At 37.3% G+C, this 27028-nt stretch overlaps 1 protein-coding gene across 9 annotated transcripts in view; it reads right to left on the reverse strand.

Annotated features, from left to right (window-relative positions):
- The window catches only part of MATCAP2 (microtubule associated tyrosine carboxypeptidase 2), a 94932-nt gene that overhangs the window by 36271 nt on the left and 31633 nt on the right, over positions 1-27028 (reverse strand). For 6 of the 9 annotated variants that reach the window (XR_010945583.1, XM_067746723.1, XM_067746721.1 and 3 more), the window contains 4 exons: positions 9521-9664; positions 8707-8839; positions 7852-8157; positions 1617-1766 (listed from right to left, as the gene is read on the reverse strand). Coding sequence is in view for 8 of the 9 variants with exons in the window: in XM_067746721.1 (XP_067602822.1) it covers positions 1617-1766; positions 7852-8157; positions 8707-8839; positions 9521-9664 (733 nt within the window). In the remaining variant the exon portion in view is untranslated. The remainder of the gene's footprint in view (positions 1-1616; positions 1767-7851; positions 8158-8706; positions 8840-9520; positions 9665-27028) is intronic. The other 3 variants (XM_067746717.1, XM_067746719.1, XM_067746720.1) reach the window with 2 other exon arrangements.

The following is a 27028-nucleotide window of genomic DNA, read 5'->3' on the forward strand; positions in this document are numbered from 1 at the left end:
AAACAAAAAAGAAGTCAGTATGATGAGAAACAAAAAATACAGTGTTCAAGATCTCTCCCTATTAAAAGTGGCTAAAGGGACATTGCCACCAAAACTAATGCATGAACCCTTACTGGACCTAGATTTTTTTTTTTTAACACCTATAAAGACATTTTTGGAACAGTTGGGGAAATTTAAATACCGTATATGGGGTAGTTGATATTGCTGAATTACCACTCACTTTCTTAAGTGTGATAATGATACTGTTTTAAGTAGAAGAGAATGTTTTTAGTCTTAGGAGATGCATGCTCAAGTTTTTAAGGAATGAAATGCCAAGTGTACAACTTGCTTTTAAAAAGTCACAGAGAATAGCATCAAGAAAGTGAGAAGACTACAGAGTAGTAGAAAATATTTGTAAATGATTATCTGATAAGAGATTTTTATCTAGAATACACAAAAAACCCTTACACCTCAATAATAAAGAGCAAACCAATTAAAAATGGGTAAATGATCTAAACAGACGGTTCTCCAAAGAAAATACATAAATAGCCAATAATCACATGAAAAGATACTCAACATCAGTAGTCACCAGGAAAATTCAAATCTAAACCACAGTGAGTTAACCACTTCACACCCACTAGGGATGGTTATAATATTAATTTAAAAAATGAAAATAGTAGGTGTTGGTGAGGATTTGGAGAAATAGAAATCGTCATACACTGCAGTGGGAATGTAAAATGGTGCATTCACTTTGGAAACGGTGGCAGTTCCTCAAAAGGTTGAGCACAGAGTTATCATATAACCCCAAAATTCCACTCCTAAGCATATACTCAAGAGAATTACCAGCATAAACTTATGAATGAAGGCTCATAATAGCATTATTCATAATAGCCAAAAAGTGGAACAATCCAAATGCCCATTAACTGGTGAAAGGATAAATAAAAGGTGTCATATCCATGCACTGGATTATTATTCAGTAATAAAAAGGACTGATATACTGATACATGCTACAATATGAACAAACTTTAAAAATATTATAAGTAAAAATAAATAAATATTATGCTAAGTAAAAGAAGCCAGCCACAAAGGATCATATATTATATGATTTCATTTATATGAAATGTTAAAAACAGGCAAAACTAATAAAAGCAGATTAATGGTTATTTATCACTAGGAGCAATAGGGAGAGAGAATAGGTAATGACTGCTAATGGGTACAAATTTCTTTTTGGGTGATGACACGTTCTGGAATTAGATTAGTGGTGTTGGCTGCGCAACTCCACAAATATTATGAAAATCACTGAACTGTACATTTTAAATGGGTGAATTATATGTCATGTGAATTATATATCTCAATAAGGCTGTTTTTAAAGTCAGAGAGGAAGAAAGAAAGCAAAAATGGCAAAATATTAACAATTGGTGAATCCAGAGGAAGGGTATAGAAGTGTTAATTCCTTCATTATTTCCCTATTTCTGTAGGTTTGAAAAATTTCAAAACAAGATGGGAAAAATAATGCTAACAAAATGTGGTTTGCAAAAACTAGAACTGACCTCAAGTAACAAAGGTTTAATTTTTTATAGTTGAGTGGATTCTCTGATGGGAAGATTAGGATATATCCAAAATCAATAGACAATTACCCAGTCCCGCAGCCAGTGAGCCAGGCGCGGAGCCGCCCACTTGCACTGTGCTCACCGCAGCCGAACCCGGCTCCTGCAGGAGCCAAACGGAGAGAGGGGATCGTGAGCCCCAGCCAGAGTGAGTGTGCATGGCCCCCGCTGAGTCCGCACCTGGAGGACATGGAGAAATGGATGAAAGATAAGATCAAAGCGAGACTTAGGCTTAAAAGCAGGTTGCTTGCTGCTTGAGGGCCAAATGCAAGTTTGAACTCTGTTATCAGAAGACACAAGAGACTCCTTTCCTAAGCCTGTAAATAAGCCCTGCCCTTGGTGCCTAAGGAAGGGGTTAGTGAAAGTCAGCCTGAGAGTCAACTAACTGCTGAACAATCATCAACAGGAAGACACTGGAACTCATCAAAAAAGATACCCCACATCCAAAGACAAAGGAGAAGCCACAATGAGACAGTACGAGGGGCGCAATCACAATAAAATCAAATCCCATTAACTGCTGAGTGGGTGACTTACAAACTGGAGAACACTTATACCACAGAAGTCCACCCACTGGAGTGAAGGTTCTGAGCCCCACGTCAGGCTTCCCAACTTGGGGGTCCGGCAATGGGAAGAGAAACTCCTAGAGAATCACTTTGAAGGCTAGCGGGATTTGATTACAGGACTTCAACAGGACTTGGGGAAACAAAGACTCCACTCTTGGAGGGCACACACAAAGTAGGGTGCGCATTAGGACCCAGGGGAAGGAGCAGTGACCCCAAAAGAGACTGATCCAGACCTACGTGCTAGTGTTGGAGGGTCTCCTGCAGAGGCGGGGAGTGGCTTTGTCTCACCGTGAGGACAAGGACACTGGCAGCAGAAGTTCTGGGAAGTACTCCTTGACGTGAGCCCTCCCAGAGTCTGCCATTAGCCCCACCAAAGAGCCTCAGGCCAAACAACCAACAGGGAGGGAACCCAGCCCCCCATCAGCAGACAAGCAGATTAAAGTTTTACTGAGCTCTGCCTACCAGAACAACAGCCAGCTCTACCTGCCACAGTCCCTCCCAACAGGAAACTTGCTCAAGCCTCTTAGATAGCCTCATCCACCAGAAGGCAGACGGCAGAAGCAAGAACTACAATCCTGCAGCCTGTGGAACAAAAAACACATTCACAGAAAGATATACAAGATGAAAATGCAGAGGGCTATGTACCAGATGAAGGAACAAGATAAAACCCCAGAAAAACAACTAAATGAAGTGGAGATAGACAACCTTCCAGAAAAAGTATTGAGAATAATGATAGTGAAGATGATTCAGGACCTCGGAAAAAGAATGGAGGCAAAGATCGAGATGATGCAAGAAACGTTTAACAAAGACCTAGAAGAATTAAAGAACAAACACCTAGAAGAATTAAAGAACAAACAAACAGAGATGAACAATACAATAACTGAAATGAAAAATACGCTAGAAGGAATCAATAGCAGAATAACTGAGGCAGAAGAACGAATAAGTGACCTGGAAGACAGAATGGTGGAATTCACTGCTGTGGAAGAGAATAAAGAAAAAAGAATGAAAAGAAATGAAGACAGCCTAAGAGACCTCTGGGACAACATTAAATGCAACAACATTCACATTATAGGGTCCCAGAAGAAGGAGAGAGAGAGAAAGGACCTGAGGAAATATTTGAAGAGATTATAGTCAAAAACTTCCTTAATATGGGAAAGGACATAGCTACCTAAACCCAGGAAGTGCAGACAGTCCCATACAGGATAAACCAAAGGAGAAACACACCGAGACACATAGTAATCAAACTGGAAAAAATTAAAGACAAACAAAAATTACTGAAAGCATCAAGGGAAAAAAGACAAATAACATACAAGGGAACTCCCATAAGGTTAACAGCTGATTTCTCAGCAGAAACTCTACAAACCAGAAGGGAGTGGCACGATATATTTAAAGTGACGAAAGGGAAGAACCTACAACCAAGGTTACTCTAACCGGCAAGGATCTCATTCAGATTCGATGGAGAAATCAAAAGCTTTACAGACAAGCAAAAGCTAAGAGAATTCAGCACCACCAAACCAGCTCTACAACAAATGCTAAAGGAACTTCTCTAAGTGGGAAACACACAAGAAGTAAAGGACCTACAATAACAAACACAAAACAATTAAGAAAATGGTAATAGGAACATACATATCGATAATTACCTTAAATGTGAATGGATTAAATGCTCCAACCAAAAGACACAAACTCGCTGAATGGATACAAAAACAATTCCCATTTATATGCTGTCTCCAAGAGACCCACTTCATACCTAGGGACACATACAGGCTTAAAGTGAGGGGATGGAAAAAGATATTCCCTGCAAATGGAAATCAAAACAAAGCTGGAGTAGCAATACTCATACCAGATAAAATAGACTTTAAAATGAAGAATGTTACAAGAGACAAGGAAGGACACTATATAATGATCAAGGGATCAATCCAAGAAGAAGCTATAACAATTATAAACATACATGCACCAAACATAGGAGCACCTCAATACATAAGGCAACTGCTAACAGCTATAGAAGAGGAAATTGACAGTAACACAATAATAGTGGGGGACTTTAACACCTCACTTACACCAATGGACAAATCATCCAAACAGAAAATTAATAAGGAAACACAAGCTTTAAATGACACAACAGAATAGATAGATTTAATTGATTTTTATAGGACATTCCATCCAAAATCAGCAGATTACACATTCTTCTCAAGTGCGCACAGAACATCGTCCAGGATAGATCACATCTTGGGTCACAAATCAAGCCTCAGTAAATTTAAGAAAACTGAAATCATATAAAGTATCTTTTCTGACCACAACGCTATGAGATTAGAAATCAATTATAGGGAAAAAAACATAAACAATACAAAAACATGGAGGCTAAACAATACGTTACTAAATAACCAAGAGATTACTGAAGAAATCTAAGAGGAAATCAAAAAGTACCTAGAGACAAATGACAATGAAAGCACGACGATCCAAAACCTATGGGATACAGCAAAAGCAGTTGTAAGAGGGAAGTTTACAGCAATACAAGCCTACCTCAAGAAACAAGGAAAGTCTCAAATAAACAATCTAACCTTACACCTAAAGGAACTGGAGAAAGAAGAACAAACAAAACCCAAAGTTAGTAGAAGGAAAGAAATCATAATGATCAGAGCAGAAATATATGAAATAGAAACAAAGAAAACAATAGCAAAGATCAATAAAACTAAAAGCTGCTTCTTTGAGAAGATAAACAAAATTGATAAACCATTAGTCAGGCTCATCAAGAAAAAAAGGAAGAGGACTCAAATCAATAGATTTAGAAGTGAAAAAGAAGAAGTAACAACTGACACTGCAGAAATACAAAGGATCTTGAGAGATTACTACAAGCAACTCTATGCCAATAAAATGGACACCCTGGACGAAATGGACAAATCCTTAGAAAAGCACAACCTTCCGAGACTGAACCAGGAAGAAACAGAAAATATAAACAGACCAGTCACAAGCACTGAAATTGAGACTGTGATTAAAAATCTTCCAACAAACAAAAACCCAGGACCAGATGGCTTCACAGGCGAATTCTATCAAACATTTAGAGAAGAGCTAACACCCGTCCTTTTCAAACTCTTCCAAAATATAGCAGAGGAACACTCCCAAACTCATTGTATGAGGCCACCATCACCCTGATACCAAAACCAGACAAAGATGTCACAAAGAAAGAAAACTACAGACCAATATCACTGATGAACACAGATGCAAAAATCCTCAACAAAATAATAGCAAACAGAACCCAACAACACATTAAAAGGATCATACACCATGATCAAGTGGAATTTATGCCAGGGATGCAAGGATTCGTCAATATACGCAAAATCAATGTGATACACCATATTAACAAATTGAAGAATAAAAACCATATGATCATCTTGATAGATGCAGAAAAAGCTTTTGACAAAATTCAACATCCATTTATAAAAACTCTCCAGAAAGTGGGCAGAGAGGGAACCTACCTCAATCAACATAATAAAGGCCATATATGACCAACCCACAGCCAACATCATTCTCAATGGTGAAAAACTGAAAGCATTTCCTCTAAGATCAGGAACAAGACAAGGATGTCCACTCTCACCACTAGTATTCAACACAGTTTTGGAAGTCCTAGCCACGGCAATCAGAGAAGAAAAAGAAATAAAAGGAATACAAATTGGAAAAGAAGAAGTAAAGCTGTCACTGTTTGCAGATGACATGATACTATACATAGAGAATCCTAAAGATACCACCAGAAAACTACTAGAGCTAATCAATGAATCTGGTAAAGTTGCAGGATACAAAATTAATGCACAGAAATCTCTTGCATTCCTATACACTATGATGAAAAATCTGAAAGAGAAATTAAGAAAACACTCCTGTTTACCACTGCAACAAAAAGAATAAAATTCCTAGGAATAAACCTACCTAAGGAGACAAAAGACCCGTATGCAGAAAACTGTAAGACACTGATGAAAGAAACTAAAGATGATACAAACAGATGGAGAGATATATCATACTCTTGGATTGGAGAATCAACATTGTGAAAATGACTATACTACCCAAAACAATCTACAGATTCAATTAAATCCCTATCAGACTACCAATGGCATTTTTCACAGAACTAGAACAAAAAATTTCACAATTTGTATGGAAACACAAAAGACCCCAAATAGCCAAAGAAATCTTGAGAAAGAAAAATGGAGCTGGAGGAATCAGGCTCCCAGACTTCAGACTATACTACAAAGCTACAGTAATCAAGATAGTGTGGTACTGGCACAAAAACAGAAATATAGATTAATAGAATAGCATAGAAAGCCCAGAGATAAACACACACACATATGGTCAACTAATCTATGACAAAGGAGGCAAGGATATACAATGGAGAAAAGACAGTCTCTTCAATAAGTGGTGTTGGGAAAACTGGACAGCTACATGTAAAAGAATGAAATCAGAACACTCCCTAACACCATACACAAAAATAAACTCATAATGGATTAGAGACCTAAATGTAAGACCGGACACTATAAAACTCTTAGAGGAAAACATAGGAAGAACACTCTTTGACATAAATCACAGCAAGATCTTTTTTGATCCACCTCCTAGGGTAATGGAAATCAAAACAAAAATAAACAAATTGGACCTAATGAAACTTCAAAGCAGTTGCACAGCAAAGGAAACCATAAACAAGATAAAAAGACAACCCTCACAATGGGAGAAAATATTTGCAAATGAAGCAACTGACAAAGGATTAATCTCCAAAATTTACAAGCAGCTCATGCAGCTCAATATTAAAAAAACAAACAACCCAATCCAAAAATGGGCGGAAGACCTAAATAGACATTTCTCCAAAGAAGACATTCAGATGGCAAAGAAGCACATCAAAAGCTGCTCAAGATCACTAATTATTAGAGAAAATGCAAATCAAAACTAAATGAGGTATCACCTCACACCAGTTAGAATGGGCATCATCAGAAAATCTACAAACAACATATGCTGGAGAGGGTGTGGGGAAAAGGGAACCCTCTTGCACTGTTGGTGGGAATGTAAATTGATATAGCCACTATGGAGAACAGTATGGAAGTTCCTTAAAAAACTAAAAACAGAATTACCATATGACCCACCAATCACACTCCTGGGCATATACCCACAGAAAACTATAATTCAAAGACACTTGTACCCCAATTTTCATTGCAGCACTATTTACAATTCCCCGGTCATGGAAGCAACCTAAATGCCCATGAACAGACAAATGGATAAAGAAAATGTGGTACATATATAGAATGGAATATTACTCAGCCATAAAAAGGAATGAAATTGGGTCATTTGTAGAGACATGGATCAATCTAGAGACTGTCATACAGAGTGAAGTAAGAAAGAGAAAAACAAATATTGTATATTAACGCATATATGTGGAACTTAGAAAAATCGTAGAAACGAACCGGTCTGCAGGGCAGAAATTGAGAGACAGATGTAGAGAACAAACGTATGGACACCAAGGAGGGAAAGCGGCACGAGGGTGGTGGTGGTGGTGTGATGAATTGGGAGATTGGGATTGACATATATACATTAATATGTATAAAATGGATAACTAGTGAGAACCTGCTCTTTTAGGAAATAAAATTCTGCTGTTTTATAAAATAAAATTCAAAAATTCAAAAAAAAGACAATTACCCAATAAATCAGAAAATCTACTGTCAAGGGACACACACCTGGTTGGGAGGTATCAGTCCATCCCCTCTTGGCTCGTACACAATAATCCCATCTTGTATTGGGGTCCTTGACAAACTTTCCAATGTCTTTGAATAATGCACAAAAAGACATGTGGCTGGCTCGATAAACAGTGTAGTAGAGGAGGGCAGCCCTCCATAAAAAGGGGTCTTTTCTAAACAGGACACTGTGAATACTTGCCAGTCCTTCCTCTGTGGGATTGTTTGGCTTTAGGTCATGTTTTTTACGGCCAGTCCAACTGTTCCATGGCTGTTGAAGGTTGTTAATACCTCGAAAATAATGTGTGCCTATGGAGAAGAAAAGGCACATGAAAAGTAAGAAATGCCATTCTTATTTTAATTCTTCTCCCAAAAAAGATTCTACCAACAGTTCTAAAACGAAATTGATGTGTACCTACAAATCAAAAGAAAGTAGAAAATGATCTGACACTAATGCCCTTTGCTTTGAAGGAGTACACAGCCTTCAGAAGGATTACATGTCTCATTAGAAGAGGTATAACTTTTACAGCAATTTATTTTCTTTTTAAGAGTCGAATTATAGACTTGATATTTGAAAAGAATCTTAGAGATCACTTAATTCAATTCCCTCAGTTGAAGATGGGGGAACTGAAATCCAGAGGGGTTAAATGACTCTCCAAGCTTAATACAGCTATACGGTACCCTAAAAAATCTAATTTGAAATGAGACATTAATATCTTAGCTTTAGTTCAAGTGACACCTAACAATTTCATTACTTTTTGCCAAATATTACTAAGAAAAAATGCATTATAAACAAACAAGTCCTTGAAGTAATTTCTGCTATTACAACTGAATAAATGGAGAAGGGTTGCCCCCTACCTATTTCATGCCTCAGCATTCCTTCCAGCCAATGCTCACGTGCAGTGCAAACATTGATGGTCAGTGTTGGACATCCATTTACTACTGTCATGGAAGCTCGGGAAAGCAGGTCCTCAGTGAGGTGAACTACAATCTAAAGAGCAAGAGTTAAAATATATATATATATAAAACACAAAACGTAGAAGGCAGGGGGTGAAAGTTTTCACAGAAAACAATGGACCCATAAATTAACACCTTTTTCTTTTGTTTACACCATCTTGAATCTCCCGGAAACCAAGAAGATGAAATGCAGACCCTTGGAATTTTGAGCCTTTGGGAATTCAAGAACATTTACTGGATTGAAAGAAAAGTAGACAGCTGTGCAGAGGAAGACACAGAGAACTGAAATTGTGCCTCTGCAGTGCTCTCAAATATAGTCCCCTGGGCTGGAATAATGCAAAGGAAGGTACAGGAGCCAGAGTCCTGGTCACTGCTGGGCGAAAGCTTATTTTGAGACTGAACACTAGGAACTGGACATTAATAAGAGAAGTCACTGTGCCAAACCTCTTCATTAATAATTTTCATAAGGCAATTCACATAATCCTACAAGCTATACAAAAATGGTAGTAAGAAAAACGGAAAAACAGAAAACAACTGAACATTAACAATTCAATGCAATAAAAACTTAGACTTATATTTAGTAAGAAATCTGGGTGACTTATTTAATGTGTAAAATAGTGTTGGGAAAACAAAACCTGCAGAAAAAACAAACATGTGGCAATGACTGAGAGTTAAAATGCTCAGTCAAATTGTCATGCTTACTCATGATTCATACCTCACCCATGCAGCCTTCTTTCATCATGTATTTCCTAACATGACTCCAGATTCGAGTTTTAGATAGCAGGCTACCACCGGTGGCCTGTTCAAATTTTTCATAGCTTCCATACTTTTGTAAAGTCAGTTCCATAATATTGATGGACTGTAAAAGAAACAGAGATAATGAAAGTAAACAGCCTTCTATTACTTCGACATGAGTAATGACCTAGTTATATTCTTATTTATCATGACCTGTTCTGTGCTTACCGATTTCCAAATCAAATTGCAGCTACAGTTAACATATTTTTCTAATCCTAAACAGCTTTCACTCATTTTCATATATTTTTACAAACACCTGTGTACGTACTTACTTCTTAACACGGGATGAAGGCTCAAGCACTACACAACTGTCAACATCTAACAGGCTGAGAAGCTAAGGCAGAGTTCTCAGTTTCTCTTGGCTTCTCTAAGACCATCTGATGGTTTTTCAGGAGAACTCAGAAGGTATGTCTCCAGACTAATTACTAGAATATAATTACCATTTGGATAAAGAAAAAAATTCCCAATTTTTAAGCACACACAGAAGAATCAACCATTCTTTTGTGATGATCCTATAGAACCTGATGTTTTCCTGGGCTACTACTCTTTGGCAGAAACACATAATCTCAACATTACTAAAAACACCTTTATCTTTCATTCTTGGCAGGGTACTATCTAACTTTTCATTCTTCATAAATTTTCATATCAAAAGAATATGAAAGTTGAGATCTTTTTCTCTAAGCACAAATATACAAAAAGGAAGACTAAAAAAACTGGTAACAAATCACAGATCATCAGTATCTATGGGAAAGCCACAAAAAAATGAAAACATAAGGAAGGAAAATGCTATTCAAAGGTCTTTTGGGAGAAAGCTAGAAAATTCAAATGTATCTTATATGAATGGTGACAGAAGCTAGAAAATTCAGATACCTGATATTATATTAAGCCTATGCTTTCTATCTGTTGTCTGACTAGTAAAGAGATTAAAAGTACAAGCTCTAGAGTCAGACTACCTGAGCTGACATCCTGGCTCTGCCACCTTCTGGTTGTGTGACTCTGGGCAAGTCATTAAACTTGTTACCAAGCCTCCTCATTAGTAAATGGGGATAACAACAATAATGTCTACGGCATGGTTTTGTTGAGAAAATTTAGCCAAACTTTGTAAAGCACAGTGTCGGACATAAGTAGTCAATACATGTCAATTATTACATCATCATCATCAGTATGTTACCATTCTTTATAAATACCACTGTAGATGACATGCCCAACACAAAAACTACAGTAAAACTCATGTGCTACAAGTTATAAGTAAATATATATATCCCCACAGGAAAAATATATATTACTAATAAACTAGGAGTGAATCATAAAGTTATCATAACAAGAAATGGCTTCAACAAGTTTGCCTGGCTTGCGTTCCCAAAGTTGCTATTAAAAGCCTTGATATTCAAAATGTAGTCGAAAAGCCAGCAGCATTGGCACTGGCATTGTCCTGGAAGCTGGCTTCAAATTTGGAATTTTGCCTGCCTCCAAGCTACATGCATACTGAATCAGAATCTGCATTTTAACAAGATTCCCCAGGTGATTCACCTGCACAGTAGAAAGCCAGAAGGATCTCAGAGAATGGGAACACGGCAAATACCCCAGAGGCTAATTTATTTATATGACAACTAGAATAATTAAAAGAACAAGTTAGCACATAATTAAAAGCCCATTTAGCAGATTAGCTAAGGTATTTGCATACACCAGTCTAATGGTCACTAGTCATCAATATATCAGAGTTAGAAGAATCTGAGAAATTTTGCCTTAATTCCGTAAGAGACAGAAGTGGTACCTTCTATACTGAACTTATAATTAGACCTAAAAAAAGTTAAAGAAATTTTTTATTATAACTTGTGCGTATAGGTTTTTAAAAGTATGTACTTAACTTAGGATAAAACTAGCTTTTCTAGCATATGCTTACTCAGTAGGAAAATGTGGTTATCTGGTTACTATTTATTATAACGGTCTAGAGACTTTAAAAAAATTTAAATACAGGTGACCCTTGTTATCATCAATAAATGGTACTTAGTAGAAGGCTATTAAGTATTCACACTCATAATAAGTATTCGTTCATATTCGTAACAGGGAACAAAGATTTGATTGAAAATTTACCCTGAAAAAGTACCCTATAAGATTAAAAAAAATTACCTTGGCAGTTTAACAACACTGAGGCAACCTTTATACCTATCAACTAATTATTAAATAATCAAAGAACGAATAAAAATAGTGTGAGTTTTTTGTGGAGGGGATGTAATTTTTCTGTCAAAATGATATGCAATAGCACATCATTTTCCATTGCGTGACTTACATGGCACCATCATGGCAGCAATCCTTCATGAGAGCTACGTGGATGTTCCCAAAAGCTTATCTTAATATGTCATGTACAGTCATTCTTCACTGAAGTACCCATCCTGTTGTCATCTCTAGATATTTTTCTTTATTAGTTTTTCAACTGGTCCAACCTAGACAAATTTGTCAGTGACCACACAGATCTCCAGTATCCTTCACTGACTTCCCAATCCATCTGCATTAAATAGACCCCAGCACAGAGAGAGAGACAGTGGTTGGATAGGTGAACAAATTCAAGTTTTAAGAGAGAAGTCAGGAATGTTCAGTGGTTACTTCATCAGTGAACATTTTTGTGTTACAACAATTTCTGCTTCCTTATGCAACCTCTTGCAGGCCACGAAAATTTTTACAAGTATGATCTCAATTTTGGGGGAAAAAAGGCAATAAGCAATTTTAAAAAGGCACAAGGAAGCCTGGAAGGATATACCCAAAGGCTACATGATCTCATGCTCATGTTTGAGAAGGGATAGTGTGTCGCACTGATGTTTAATTATTTGCACTATACAGAAGTTTTCAAAATGGTTTACAATATGCAAAGGAAAAAGTCAGTTTTTCCAGCTTCACTGAGGTATGATTGACAAATAAAAATTGTATATGTTTAGGTTCTACAATCAGGTGTTTAAGGTGTACAATGCGATGACTTAATATGTGTATACACTATGAAATGATTACTACAATCAAGTTAATTTGCAAATCCATCACCTCATATAGTTACATTTTTTTAATGTGGTGGGAACATCTAAGATCTTAGCAAATTTCAAGTATACAATATACTATTATTACCTATAATCATCACGCTATATATTAGATACCCAGAACTTATTCAGTTTATAACTGAAAGTTGGTACCCTTTGACCCACATCTCCTTACAAGTTTTTGTTTGTTTTTTTACAGGAAAAAAGAGTCCACTCTCTCCCCCTAGAGCTCAGAGAATCATATCTGTATCACTTTAAGAATCAAGCTTTCACACACCTCCGCATGGTTAACACCTTTAAGAGGCAATAAATTTTACGTCAGATCGCTCTTCTCCATTAATATCATCATTTAAGTTAATCAGAAAACTGCATCTCCGAATATTACTTGGTGGGAGATTCAAACAAGCAGCAGCTGGATAATTTTTTTTTTTTTTTTGCGGTATGCGGGCCTCTCACTGCTGTGGCCTCTCCCGTTGCGGAGCGCAGGCTCAATGGCCATGGTTCACGGGCCCAGCTGCTCCGCGGCATGTGGGATCCTCCCTGACCGGGGCACGAACCCGTGTCCCCTGCATCGGCAGGCGGACTCTCAACCACTGCGCCACCAGGGAAGCCCGCAGCTTGATAATTTTACACTAATCATCACTTTTTTTTTTGGCTGTGCCTTGCAGCTTGTGGGATCCTAGTTCCCTGACCAGGGCTTGAAGCCGGGCCCTTGGCAGTGAAAGCCCAGAGGCCCAACAACTGACCTCCAGGGAATTCCCCAATCATCACTTTCGATTTGCCATCCAGCATATCCCTTTCTCATCTTCAAATAAACCTTAACCAATTTAACTTCCAAAAACGTTCAAGTATTAAAAGAAAAAAAAAATTCCATTTCAAGTTAACTTAACCCAATTTAAAACATAAATCACATATCCAGTTAAAGCTCTTTCCCCTCCCCTAAGCAGAGCCTGGCCTGAGGCCTAAAGAACCTTCACTGGGAAAAGAAGGCATAATCAGTGATTTGATTCCTTCTCATCTCTCCCCTATTTTCACAGCCTCTCTTTCCCTTCAGTATATTGACAGCTGGGAGGAAGGAACGAACAATTCCCATATAACTGGTTCAGCTGTGGTCCTCCTCCTTTGACTCTAATGCTGGGGCAGGCCTATTATAGCAGGTGCCTCCACTGCACAGCTTACTGACTAGCCTCCTTCCCACAGGATCTATGCAAGAAGCTCCCCTGGAGTGGACAACTACCAAAACTATTTCTATGAAATTTAAAAGCACAAGAGGAATAACCTAAAGATTTAACTTAATCTAATTACTGTATACCCATTGCATGAAATGAAATATATGCAGTCAGTTAAAATAATGCTGACAAAAAAGAAACGCTGACAGCTTTTAACAGCATGAAAAAATATAGACATGTAAACAAAAGTATGCTAACTCAACCATCAACATTAGGCATGGAACAAGGAAAATACACTAAAATGTATTTTCCTTTTTTTTTTTTCTTGAAGTATCATTGATTTACAATGTTGTGTCAGTTTCTGGTATACAGCAAAGTGATTCAGTTACACATACATATCTATTTTTTTTCAGATTCTTTTCCCTTATATGTTATTACAAAATATTAAGTATAGTTCCCTGTGCTATACAGTATGTCCTTGTTAGTTATCTATTTTATACACAGCAGGGAAAACGCACTAAAATGTTAAAAGTCGTGACCTAGAGGTGGTGGAATTTTAATACTTAGTCTCTTCTCCATACTCTTCTAAGTTTCTGCACTAAACACATATTTCTTTTACAACTGGAAAATATAAAACTGTCTAAGTACCCTCTACTTTGGAATCTCCAGGCCTTTCTTTTCACTATCTAGTTACCTTCTCCCACTTGCCAGTTAGTCATTGATATCCCTTCTCCAGAGTATTTGTATTTAAAAAGGAAACACATGAAAATATTTAAAACTTCAAAAAATATCTTCTATGGTAGATTTTTAGGCAGAGCAGATTGCTGGTAGACAGAACTGAATTCCTGAGGTCTACTCGAGCAAGCAGCCACTTCCCTCATCCATGTGGAAATCTAGCCCCAATTCATCCATCAACATCAAATATATTCTCTGCTTCCTTCTATATCTAAGAATAACAAATATAAACAGTAAGCGATGCAACATAACAGTTTCGCTAATCAGTTTTAAAACTCCTGGAACCAGAACATCTTAATATATACCTATCCTACTGTCCAGGTCTTGGATCCCTAGTCTGCATGAATCTGACTTTGCACTTTTCCATTTTCCTAATTATCCAACTCCTCCATCACTATGTTAGAAAATCGTATAATATAATCTACTTTTGAGTTCCATAAGAACAAGTTATCAGGTGGGATAATGTTTCTTGCCGAAAATGGATTGAAACAGGCTACCAAACATACTTTTACCTTTTTAAAAACATTGGACCAAAAAGATTACATATTTTTGCTGAATTATGAATCAATATATTATCTCTGCTCACCAATCATTCCTAAATCCTTCCTTTTATAAGAGAATATTTTAAAGCTTTGTATATCTTAGAGGCATCAAAACAAATTGATTTTCAGAGAACTCAAACCTGAAGCACAGAGGAAATAAATGCAAAATGAGCAGTTGTTCAGTGTTAATGAAATGGTCTTATCTCTCTCCAGATCTCGATGTCATACATAATGCTACACAAAACAGAACATCAGCATTCTTCACAATGTTACTGCCAGCTCATGACTTTGAAGCATTCTTATTTTCTTCTATTAAAACAAGAGTAATCAAATTATTTTCAATAAATGGTGCTGGGACAACTGGATACAAATAAAAGAATAAAACTGGACCCCTACCACATATCATATACAAAAAATTAACTGAAAATGGATCAAAGACCTAAATGTAAGAGCTAAAGCTATAGAACTTGTAAAAGAAAGCAGAGGCATACATTTTCATGACCTTGGATTAGGCAGTGCTTTCCTAGATTGGTACACTAAAAGTACAAATAACAAAATAGATAAGTTGGATTTCATCCAAATTAAAAACTTTTATGCTTCAAAGGACACCATCGAGAAAGTGAAAAGACAACCCACAGAACAGGAGAAAATGTTTGCAAATTTCATACCTGAAAGCGACATATCTAAAATATATAGAGAACTCCAACTCAATAACAAGAACACAAATAATCCAATTAAAATATGGGCAAAAGATCCAAATAGCTTTCCAAAGAAGATATACAAATGGCCAATAAGCACATGAAAAGATGCTCAACATCATTAGTCATCAGAGAAATGCAAGTCAAAACCACGAGATACCACTTCATACCCACTAGGATGGCTATAAAAACAAGAGTTGACCAAAAAAAAAAAAAAGAGTTGGTAACAATGTGGAGAAACTGGAACTCATATATGGCTGGTGGGAGTGTAAAATGATGCAGTCACTTTGGAAAAGAGTCTTCCTCAAAAGGTTAGACACAGAATTCCCATATGACCCACTACTATATGATCTATGATCTCCTACCATATGACCAACTACCACGTGATCTACTACTAGGTATATACCCAAGATACCTAAAAACATGTCCACACAAAAATCTGTACACAAATGTTCATAGCAGCATTGTTCATAATAGCCAAAAAGTGGAAACAACCCAAATGTCTATCAATTGGTGAATGGATAAATAAAATCTAAAATATACATACATGGAACATTATTCAACAATAAAAAGCACTGATACATGCTACTATATGAATTAATCTTGAAAACATGCTAAGTAAAAGAAGCTAGTCACAATGCACCACATATCATATGACTCCATTTATATGAAATGTCCAGAACAGAAAAATCCATAGAGAGGTAAAGTATCAATAGATTGATGGTTGTCTAGGGCTGGAACGGGGTGGGGCTGGTGGTGAGTCACTTGTAATGAATACAGGGTTTCCTTTTGGGGATGATGAAATTCCTCAAATCTGATAGCGGTAATGATTGCATAATTCTAAATATATTGACAAGCATTTAACTGTACACTTTAGATGGGTGAACTACATGGCATGTGAATTATATCCTCATAAAGCCATCATTTAAAAAAGCAATAGTAATCAAACAGCACAGTGTAATATTCAAACCACCAATTCAGAAAAGGAAAAATCTTGATATAAAACCTACAGCATTGTCTTGTATGATATAACAAACTTTCTGAAAAATCTCAACACTGTTTAGTAATCTACTTTTGGTTTACTTGCTGATTCTGTTTGCTGTTCAGCAATTTGGAAATCTGACCATCAATCACAAGCCGCTTCACAGTCATGTGCTAAAAACCTATTTCCCTTTTCAAATGCAGTTTTCACTCAATGAAAAACTATATACAATAGGGACACTAATACGATATGAGTCTGGGTGATACTGTGGAAAGACTAGAAGTCAAAAGATCTGGTTTTACGTTGGTGCCCTACCTTTTACTGACTGTGTGATCTTAGGTATGTCATTTTACCTTTCTCAGGTTTAGTTTCTTCAGTGGCAAAGTGGAGATGAAAATCTTTGTGCTACTTACCTCACAGGGTTGGTGTGAGGATGAAGACAGAGACAGAGACAGAGAGTAAAAGACGACGGGCGGGCGGCGGGGAGAGAGAGAAAAAGAGAAACTATGAATGTGTTTTATAGTCTGTTTCCCAAATGACTGTATGTAGTATTTAAGGTAATTGATTTGACCTCTATTCAATCGCAACCCTCTCCTTCATTTCTCTCATTTTTAGTAAATTCTAATATCTAGAACTCTGACCCTCTTCACCCCCCAAATACTGAATAACCCCTAGATCACATAGTCCTTTTCTTTAAGCCAGTGTTTTCCAAACTGTTTTTTTTTGGAAAAGTGGTTGACGAGATATTATTTTTAAAAAGGTCCCATGGCCAAATGTGGACTTTGTTTGGACTAAACAAAGTTAAACAAGACTCTTCTAAGCCTTTATTATGATACTACATGTGGTGAATATAACAGTTTGTGTTTTCTACCTTATATGGCCATCTTTCTCTCATGCAGTATTCCTCAGAACAGTTTGAAAATGCTTACTTCAGACAAGGATGAGGTACACACACGTTCTGGTACTTTGAGATTCTCAGAATGAAATAAAAAATTCAAAATATTGAATGAATTTTTCAATGGTGGCTATTTCTTCTTGGTAGCAAACTAGGTATATAAAGATTTGGATTACTCAATCAGGTCTTTAGGCCTCCATTTAAGGTACTGTAGCCACAAAATGATGGGACACTAGAGCAGTTGTTACACACTCAAATACCTTCAGCTGCAAGCAGTAACCTCTCTGTAAAGCTACTGAGTATATGACATCCGGGAGAGGAAACAGAAGAGCATCCTTATATACCAATGTTTTAAAAAAACACTGAGCTGACCCCCACCCCCCAAAAAAGAGATGTGCAAGCTGAACTTGACCCTTGAGCCACAGATTTGGATCCACTGTTTGCAGACTACTTCACTAAATTTCTAGCATACCATTAATAAGGATCATTCATTCACTCATCTCTATGGTTACCTTCTCTGTGCCAATCACTGCTTTTATTTATATATTTTAGAATCTAAGTCCCTGTCTGACCATTAGACAGAGATTACATTGAAATTAACATAATTTAATAATACTCTGTTGGATATATGAATAAAGTGTTGTGAAAACATAGAGAAAGGTAAACTGAAGTGGGGGCACAGAGGAAATAGACGGCATTCCAGGTAAAAGGGGATAATATTGTCAAAAGCATACACAAAACAAAGAAAATGAAAACACAGTTCTTATACCTCCAGCCTAGGAACCAGGAGACTCATTCATTTAGTGCTAGGAACTCTGCTAGATTCTGGGAACAGTTGAAAAACATAAAATACACTTTTATAAAAGAGGTTAGTCTAATGGTAAAGGCAAAAAAAGAAACTTAAGGATGATAACAGTGTGATAAATGTCATGATAGATAATTTGCACAAGATGCTGTGGGAGTATACAGTTGACTTTGGAAACCTGAGCATGACCCAGATCATGAAAGATGAAAGGCCTGTAGGCCATGATAAAGATTTTGGACTTTATCCTGAATTATGAGGAGCCCTAAAGTTTTTCGGGAAGGAAAGTGACACAATCAGATTTGTACCTTAGACACTGACAGCAATGTGGAGAGCAGGAGAAACTGAAGCAAAAACACTTTTGCCAGTAATTCAGTTTTCTATAAGACAGACTGCAAGCTATGACCAGATTATAATAAAGAGAAAAATGTTTCAATAAATTATATTCTACATATGCAGAACGTAGGAAATAGATTCAAGAAATTGAGTCTGCCTTCAATGACGGAACAAATGAAAGAACACAGTGGGACAAAGAAAAATGTCACTTGCAGCCGTCCCCCCATTCCCTTTTCCCTTTTCTGCACATTTGTGTCATCAGGGTTGGGGATAGTTTGGATGTATACAATGATAAGTGGGAAAGTGATAGGGTAACTGCTACCAGGAGAAGATATTCATAAATAGCTTAGTACTGCAAACTCTTTTTTCACTACCTACAAGGAAGAAGCAGACATTCAAACTGTTTTGGAGGAAAAACCCTGTTAAGAAAAGAACCTGAGAGTGCACGTTAGGCAAGTTTTCAAAGGCAAATCAATGAAGTGTTGTTTCAAAGAGTCATCAAGGTCATACCTTCTTCCAAGGACATACAATCTGATTGGGGTGTTTCCATCTCTGACTGTAAGAAAATCCTCCTTGCTATTAGGTTAAGAAATGACCTCACTTCTCCAGTTTAAGACACACAACTACTATGGATGTACTAAACTCAAAATAATTTTATAGCTTTAATGTATCTGGGAAAAGTCTGTGATCTGCTAAACAAAAAATCAAGTCACCTAGGGAGAGGTATAGTTTAAAGAAGGCTTGCTTTTCCCTCCCCTTCACTGTTTGGACAACTTGAGGTCTACCAAGACAAAATACCTGCAATACTAGTACAATTAAAACTTAGCCTTGGACTTCTCTGGTGGCACAGTGGTTAAGAATCTGCCTGCCAATGCAGGGGACACGGGTTCGAGCCCTGGTCTGGGAAGATCCCACATGCCGCGGAGCAACTAAGCCCGTGCGCCATAACTACTGAGCCTGCATGCCACAACTACTGAAGCCCGCGCGCCTAGAGCCCATGCTCCGCCAACAAGAGACGCGCCCGCTTGCCGCAACTAGAGAAAGCTCGTGCAGAGCAAGGAAGACCCAACGCAGCAAAGAATAAATAAATAAATGAATAAATAAATAAAACTTAGCCTTAAAGAAAGACATACTGCTATCAGTGAAGGTATCTGATTTCCAATTGTGTCATTTCTATCAAAAAAGGAAAATGAACACTTGTCTTGCTTTAGAATACAACGTGATTTTATGTATTTATTATGCATGCATTTTAATATAACAATGAACTACCTATTCCATTTTCACTATAAACTCTAAAACCAAGACACTATTTTCTGAGGATCACATTTAAAAGTCTTTATGTTATGCTATTATTGGCCTCAATAAAACAGAGCTTATGTTTAATAGATCTGGTCAGAGGTGGCAAGCTGGCAACCCAAGGGATGAATGTGGCCCACAAACAGGTTTTCATTGGTCTGAACAACGTTTGTTTGAATTATCTGTCAACATTTACAAATTAGAAGACCTGGTATAAGATTCAGGTTACCTACCTTCTCTTAAAAATTCTGAGGGTATGATAACACTAGACCCAAACTGTAGCCCAAGTTAGATAACTGCTGGGTTTTAGTTTCCTACTGTGCCCAGCCAGCTCCCTGCAATCATTTATGATCCCTGCTCAAACCCTACAGGTATGTCACCCTTGAGATACCCTAGCTGTATAAAGTTTGTTAACTAGGAAGAAAATCAGAATTTCCTAACATAATAAAGTTGGTCCATCTTGGTATTTACTTTGAATATCTGAACTCTATAAATGAAAATGCAATGCTATGCCACAGAATGTTATGCGTTACGTTGTTTCAATGCAGGAAAAAAGTTGACATTAGAGTTCTTTTCTCTAAATACCTCTGAGATTTTACAATAACTCTATCAAGTACCTTTGATAGCATGGGCCATTAACTTCCATTCAGTAATAAAGAAATTTAGGATACTCTAATTACATAAGCAGAACAGTTTTTTTAGTTAAGTAGATGTAGGATATCTTAATATAAAGTAATATCCTAATTCTTAAATAATATGGTTATGATGGAAATGGCCTTTTTGAGAGACATCAAATACCTTTAAAAAACGAACTTTTTCTTGCATCTTGCTTTCCAACTATACTGTTTCACTTGTGGACATATCTTTTTATAAGAAATCAAGTTTACGATACTCAAAGTTTTATTAAGACAATATGCTTGCATTTGGTAAAATTATGACTTTTCATGTCTCCAAGCCATTGGAACCCTTGCTTGCTCTGAGTCATATAGCGCTCCTGATGACTACTCTCCTTCCCAGAAGGTGCCTGGTCTGTGCTTTCCCCTCAGGATGCTACTGGACTTTTGGTGACAAGAGTTAATTTTACAAACCAATAATGTTAATGTGTAATACGTTAGTACTAAGTTTCAGTTTCTCACATTGGGGAAGAACAGACAGGTTGCCAGAGAGTCCATAAGCAATTTACATTTTTCTATATTAGAATAAAGATACATTGAGAAGTTTAATGTGACATTCACATGAATTTAAGATAAAACATTTTTTTGCTCACACCCTGATTTCCTTGGTTATTCTTTACATTTCAGCGGTTAGGTTACTGTCTTAGTAACCTCAGTTTGAAAAGTATACACCTGAATTGTCAAGGTCAATATACATTGTAGAAAGAACTGCATTGAAATGGTTTTTTTCCACTAGGTTTTGTAGTTAGAGAAACAAGTTTCACTTCATTTGGAAAGTTAATTTTAACAAACCAAAATGTCTGCCAATTACGTTGAGTTAATAAAGCACTGATGTCTGAAGTAAAAGAATTTTCAGTTAACACAGCTGGCAGAAACTCTGAGCTTTTCTGTGATTAACATGTAACGTGGAAGGTTAGCTAAATGTTTTTACAAAATACATGACAACTGGATACATAGTATGACATGAAATGGAATCTTGATTTGATTAGCCATAGTATTTTGGGGCACAGAACTTAGGAGAGATGTGTGTGGTCCTAGAAAGGGCTCTCAAGGATCATTTAGTCTATTTCCCTCAATATATATATAGGGAAAATGAAGCAGACACTGTGCAATGATTACATGAGTACATAGCATGGGGGCAAAAATAAAAATAGAAACATTCTGTAACATAGCATGCAAGGGAAACCTCAGAGATCGAGTCCATCTCTCTCCTATAGAGCAAGAGTCCTAAAAATCAATCATAAGTCAAAGAATATTTTTAAAAGAAGGCAATTCTTGAATTTCTTAATTACAAGTCTAACAAACCTCTTATTTAAGACAGTAATTCTTACAAACAGCTATAAGACCCATTTCTCTATTGGCTAAGAGGGTTATATTTAAAGATATTGTAAAGATTAACAAGAACATCTTTAAGGAGTGCTTTGATATGCTAAGATGGAAAGATGAAAAAGATATTTTACTGTATGTTTTTGACATCGATTTTTTCGCAAATATATCTGCACATTTCTTCTAGTAACTACAAGTCTAACATCTGTTCTTCTTTACACTACCATTCCTCAATACTTAATCCCCCATCTTTCCTAACCGCATCTTTTCCTCCAGAGGTTACAATATAAGATGCCTGGAACCAAATAAGAGATTTCAAAAAGCTTTCTGCTTTATAAATCACTTCGGTGGATTATTTTCACTTAGATGGTGGACTTTAAACATCACTTCCTTCTACAATCTCCATTTCATGCCACTGTTTGTGGCTTTTGCTACTGCTGTGTTTCCTACTTACTATGGCTGGTACAGCATTGCCACACCAGGCAAGCTAAGATGACTGCCCTGATGAGAACTATTTGATAGGGAGGGAACAGGGAATAATCTTTCCATTTTAGCTAATTCATACAAATATTTCCTTCCATTAATATGGGTAATCAAAAACTGTATTTGCAAATAACTATTTTGAAAAATATAAAGTCTTAGGAACAGGAAAACAATGGGAATACTACTTCACTGAAGAAATTTTTGAAAGCTCTTTTTAATTATTTTGTTTCAGTTGAAAATACCTAATTTTAATCTTAACCCTCTTGTCAATACTTGGTTGTGTATACTCCACATGAAACAGAAAGGAAATAGATGAAATGCAATGATGAGGACGTTGGTCAACAGAGAAAAGGTATATATTGCAGGAGCTGTAATGGAAGGGATGTTTCTGCTTTGTTCCCTGGCAGACTCAAAGGGGCATGAAGAGAGAAATTAGCCACCTACAACGTTGTGGACAGCCTTTTTGGGGCATCCTTATATTTGCCTCTTTCAAATATTTACTCAGTTTACAGACTAGGCACCCAGTTTTAACTTTGCTACTCTTCCTAAGGCACTAAATAACTATGTACTATGAGTTGAGATTGAAGCTGTAGCGGAAAGATGAGGATGGGTGCCTGAACAGGAAGAAGGTAAATACGCTTGTCTTAAAGCTTCCAAAAGACAGTAATTAATAATCACTGTTTCATAGGTGTATCACAAAGAGCAAAAAAAAAAATCTTCCAAGTCCCTATAATCAGTTTCTACCAAAGGCATCCTTGCCAGCTAAGTGAGGCTCTTTTGACCTGGTACCCTTTGAGTGCAGGGGGTGCACTGGGGTTAGAAAAGCCTGGTTGAAACCATTTTGTGAAACAGTGGTAAGCTGGAGTCCAGCCATGCTGTCTTGTCAGAGCTGACTGAATTTTTATTAATTTGCATGACAGTGATGTTACATTGCTTGAAACTGGTCCTGGTGGAAGTATTTATACCACGGAAATGGAGAGCTAGTTTGCCAACATACCTTTGTGTGGAAGACAACAGAGTGCTTGAGAAAGACTCCTGGTTCTGCAACTTAAGATCCAAGTCAAGAAAGCGACTGCACTTCTCTAGATACTACTAGTATTGTACCTCATAATAGGTGAAAAGTACACAGCATACAGAGTAACAAGCAAATATTAAGCACTCTATTAACGTTAGTTATAATTTTTCATATATAGATAGTTCATGTGACTTTGTCCTTAAATTTCAAAGCAATTTTAATGGAATAACAAAGGCGCAAGGGTCCTGAAAAAAAGGCAGTGTGAACAATTTCATAATAAAACACGTATGCTTTTTTTGTTCATTCTTTCCCAGCTACCCTCCATGCAACATTTCTAACTTAGCATACATTTAATTTACTTGAACTTCTAAGACAAATATCACACAACTAAAAAGTATTAGAGGAGTACTGTATTATAATGCAGAAGAAGAACCCCATGCTTATGGTAAACATCAACTCTATTGTATGAATGTGAGCCCCAGGCTCAATTTGTGAATGGCACCTTGTGGAATGGTGCAACACAATGGCCCTTTACAAAGCTGTAAGAAGCCAGACCTTGTAACTGATCAGGAATCTCAAACTGACTACTAATACAGCCCATGGAGATGTTTTATTTGGACAGTACAGAGTTTTTTCTTTTAAAATCTGAAGGTAAATGCCTTTAAAAAAAAATCAACTTAAAGCCCACCACTCCCCATTTCTGATATCCAGGAAAGTCTGGAGGAAACAAGAAGCAGCTTCAAGAGTCTTCTCACAATGAAGTCACAGAATGCAATTAACTTCTCCAGCAACTGAGTTGTAAGAACATGTAAAGATTTGTCTACCAAGGAAACTTATTACACACTCACTGCCCAAGGTTTTTATTATCAGCTGGTCACATAAGCACCCTATGCCTAGCACATTCTAAAATTCCAGACTCCCTAAAGGAAAAGAAGTATTTAACATAAAACATACTGTTTGCACAATTTAGGCACAGCAAGCTACTCTTATCATTTAGGGTAAGTTTTATTTCAGTGTAGGAAACTGTTTACCAGTCAAGTTCCCAGATGCCAGGCACAGGTTAATCTTGCAAGCAGGCCTTTCTAAGGATGGCAGTCTCAGGCTTGTTCTGTTAACTCCTTCTGCACCCCTTTACCTTTTCTTCCCTGACAGCCAGAGGGGTAGCCTCAGCCCAGGGTCCCTACCCAACACAGCAAAGTCTCCCTTCTCTCCCCATTTACCAATCACTAATGATCCCCACTGCTCCAGTTTTGTTAACAAATAAGAACATAATTCAAACTTTACCTTATCAAGCCAAACAAAAGTTGACTTATTTCCCATATGTTATTAAATATCACTCTACTAATCAGGGCTTCCAGTTAGCAGGATCCTAGCCATAATCTACAATGAGACACGATTCCAGCTAGAGGTGGAATATCAGTCATTTAAACTACCCATTGGCTTTATCCATAAATATGTAATCTCCATTTGACTGTTGGAAATACTGCCATGGACTCCCAACACTGCCCTGAAGACCCTTCTCATCTCTCACTTCCAATCTTGTTCAACAATGTGCTGGGTCTAAGGCCATACGGATTTTATATCTAGGTTTCCCAGGATGGTCAGTCACAGAGAAGTAAGGCAGAAAGTGTACTGGCTGCCAGTTGACTGCTCAAATGTGCCACTAAGGATTTACTTCTGACCCACTAGTGAGCAGGCACCTGACGCTGGACAGCTTTCAGCATTCTCTCATCCTAGATCCCTTCTTCAGCATCCAGGAAGCACTGCACTCTTTCCTGCAAAGGTCCACAACCTCAGAAAACAGACATTTTCAGTTTCTGTCCCAAGGGTTGGGGAGCTGAGGCCCACCATGGCTGCCAGCAAGAGGCTAAGCAGGGTTCAGCAGGCTCCACCTGGAGTTATATTCAAGTCCTGCAGCCCATGCTAGATGCTCTGAACCACCTAAAGGGCCTAAGTGCCTCCTGAGGAAACTACTGCCTGGACCAGAAAAAAACTGAGTCCTGGAACTCCTTGACATTGACAGGGCAATCAATTAGGAATGACCAGGACCTGAGCACTACCTTAGTTCCACTATGGTAGACTTATCTCTGCATGGATTTAGCATTGTTCTGCCTATCTGTACACTAAAGAGGACCGCGGTCACTCTCCAACAACAGTATAGATTGCCTGCCTTGGAAAGATCCAGATCGTGAAACTTGAGAGACTGTCAGCTAGGGGTTGGCAAGGCCTCAAGGGTGGAGGCCAGAGACAAATGGGCTACTCAGCCATCCTGGCCCCTCTGTGTGCATTTCTGAATCCTGAAACCAGCCCTGAAGCTGCTGCTTTAGCTTCACAGCTGGGGAGGGGAAGGATGTATCATGTCAGAATTCATTCAGATGCTAAGTAGGAACTTAAGCATATTTTATGGGGGTCTTGTTCCGATAAATCTCCCTTATTTGATTAAAGTGGTTTGAAAAGTACATTTGGCATTTGCTGCAATCATTCTCCCAAATGGTAGCAATTGAAGTACCAGCCAGCTAGGACTGCTGGTGCTGTTTAGAAGCCTCAAACAACCCAAGCATAAGAAGCTGGAATTGGGTTAAAATAAAGATTGTAGAGCCAGAAACCAAGCACTGTCAGTTCTCAATCTTTGGAGCTGCTGATGCCAGAAACCAAGCACTGTCAATTCTCAATCCCTGGAGCTGCTGATGCTTCCTAACTCCCATCCAAGAAAATGAAAGAGCATTCATTTTGACCTAATCGTGGGAAATCCCTTTCCCAACTGGTAGGGCTTGTAGTAGGACTCCAAATTAAAGAAATCTGGTAAAGAAATCTCAGCTGTCTCTTTCAGCATTGAGGGGGAAAAAAACAAATAGGATTTTTATAATTACCATAAATTTTAAGTGAGTGAAAGCCCTATTCAATCAATTGCAATTTCCACACCAAAAAAAGAAAAAAAATCATAAAATCACTGCCAAAAATAATAGCTGACCTTTTTATTAGTGTTTAGCACAATTTCATATTTCAATAAAAAGGGAATGTAATACACACTACTATATATAAAATAGATAACTAATAAGGACCTACTGTATAGCACAGGGAACTCTACTCAATACTCTGTAATGACCTATATGGGAAAAGAATCTAAAAAGGAGTGTATATATGTATATGTATAACTGACTCACTTTGCTGTACACCTGAAATGAACACAATATTGTCAATCAACTATACTCCAATTAAAAAAAAGGGGGGGTGTACCTTCAAAAAAATAGCAGCAGTAGAAAAGGCTTTTTCTAACAAAGGAAAATAAATAGCAAGATTAAAATTGTTTTAATCTTAGAATAAGCTTTACATAATGGCTTTAAAAGACTGGTCAGATTCCATGTAATTTATAACAAACAATAAAAAATTTGCTGGCTGCAAGTCCAAAGAACTTGCACTGCAGCAAAATGTTAAAATAGGGCATTTGC

The sequence above is a fragment of the Pseudorca crassidens genome, chromosome 8, assembly GCF_039906515.1.
Source record: "Pseudorca crassidens isolate mPseCra1 chromosome 8, mPseCra1.hap1, whole genome shotgun sequence".
Taxonomy (NCBI): domain Eukaryota; kingdom Metazoa; phylum Chordata; class Mammalia; order Artiodactyla; family Delphinidae; genus Pseudorca; species Pseudorca crassidens.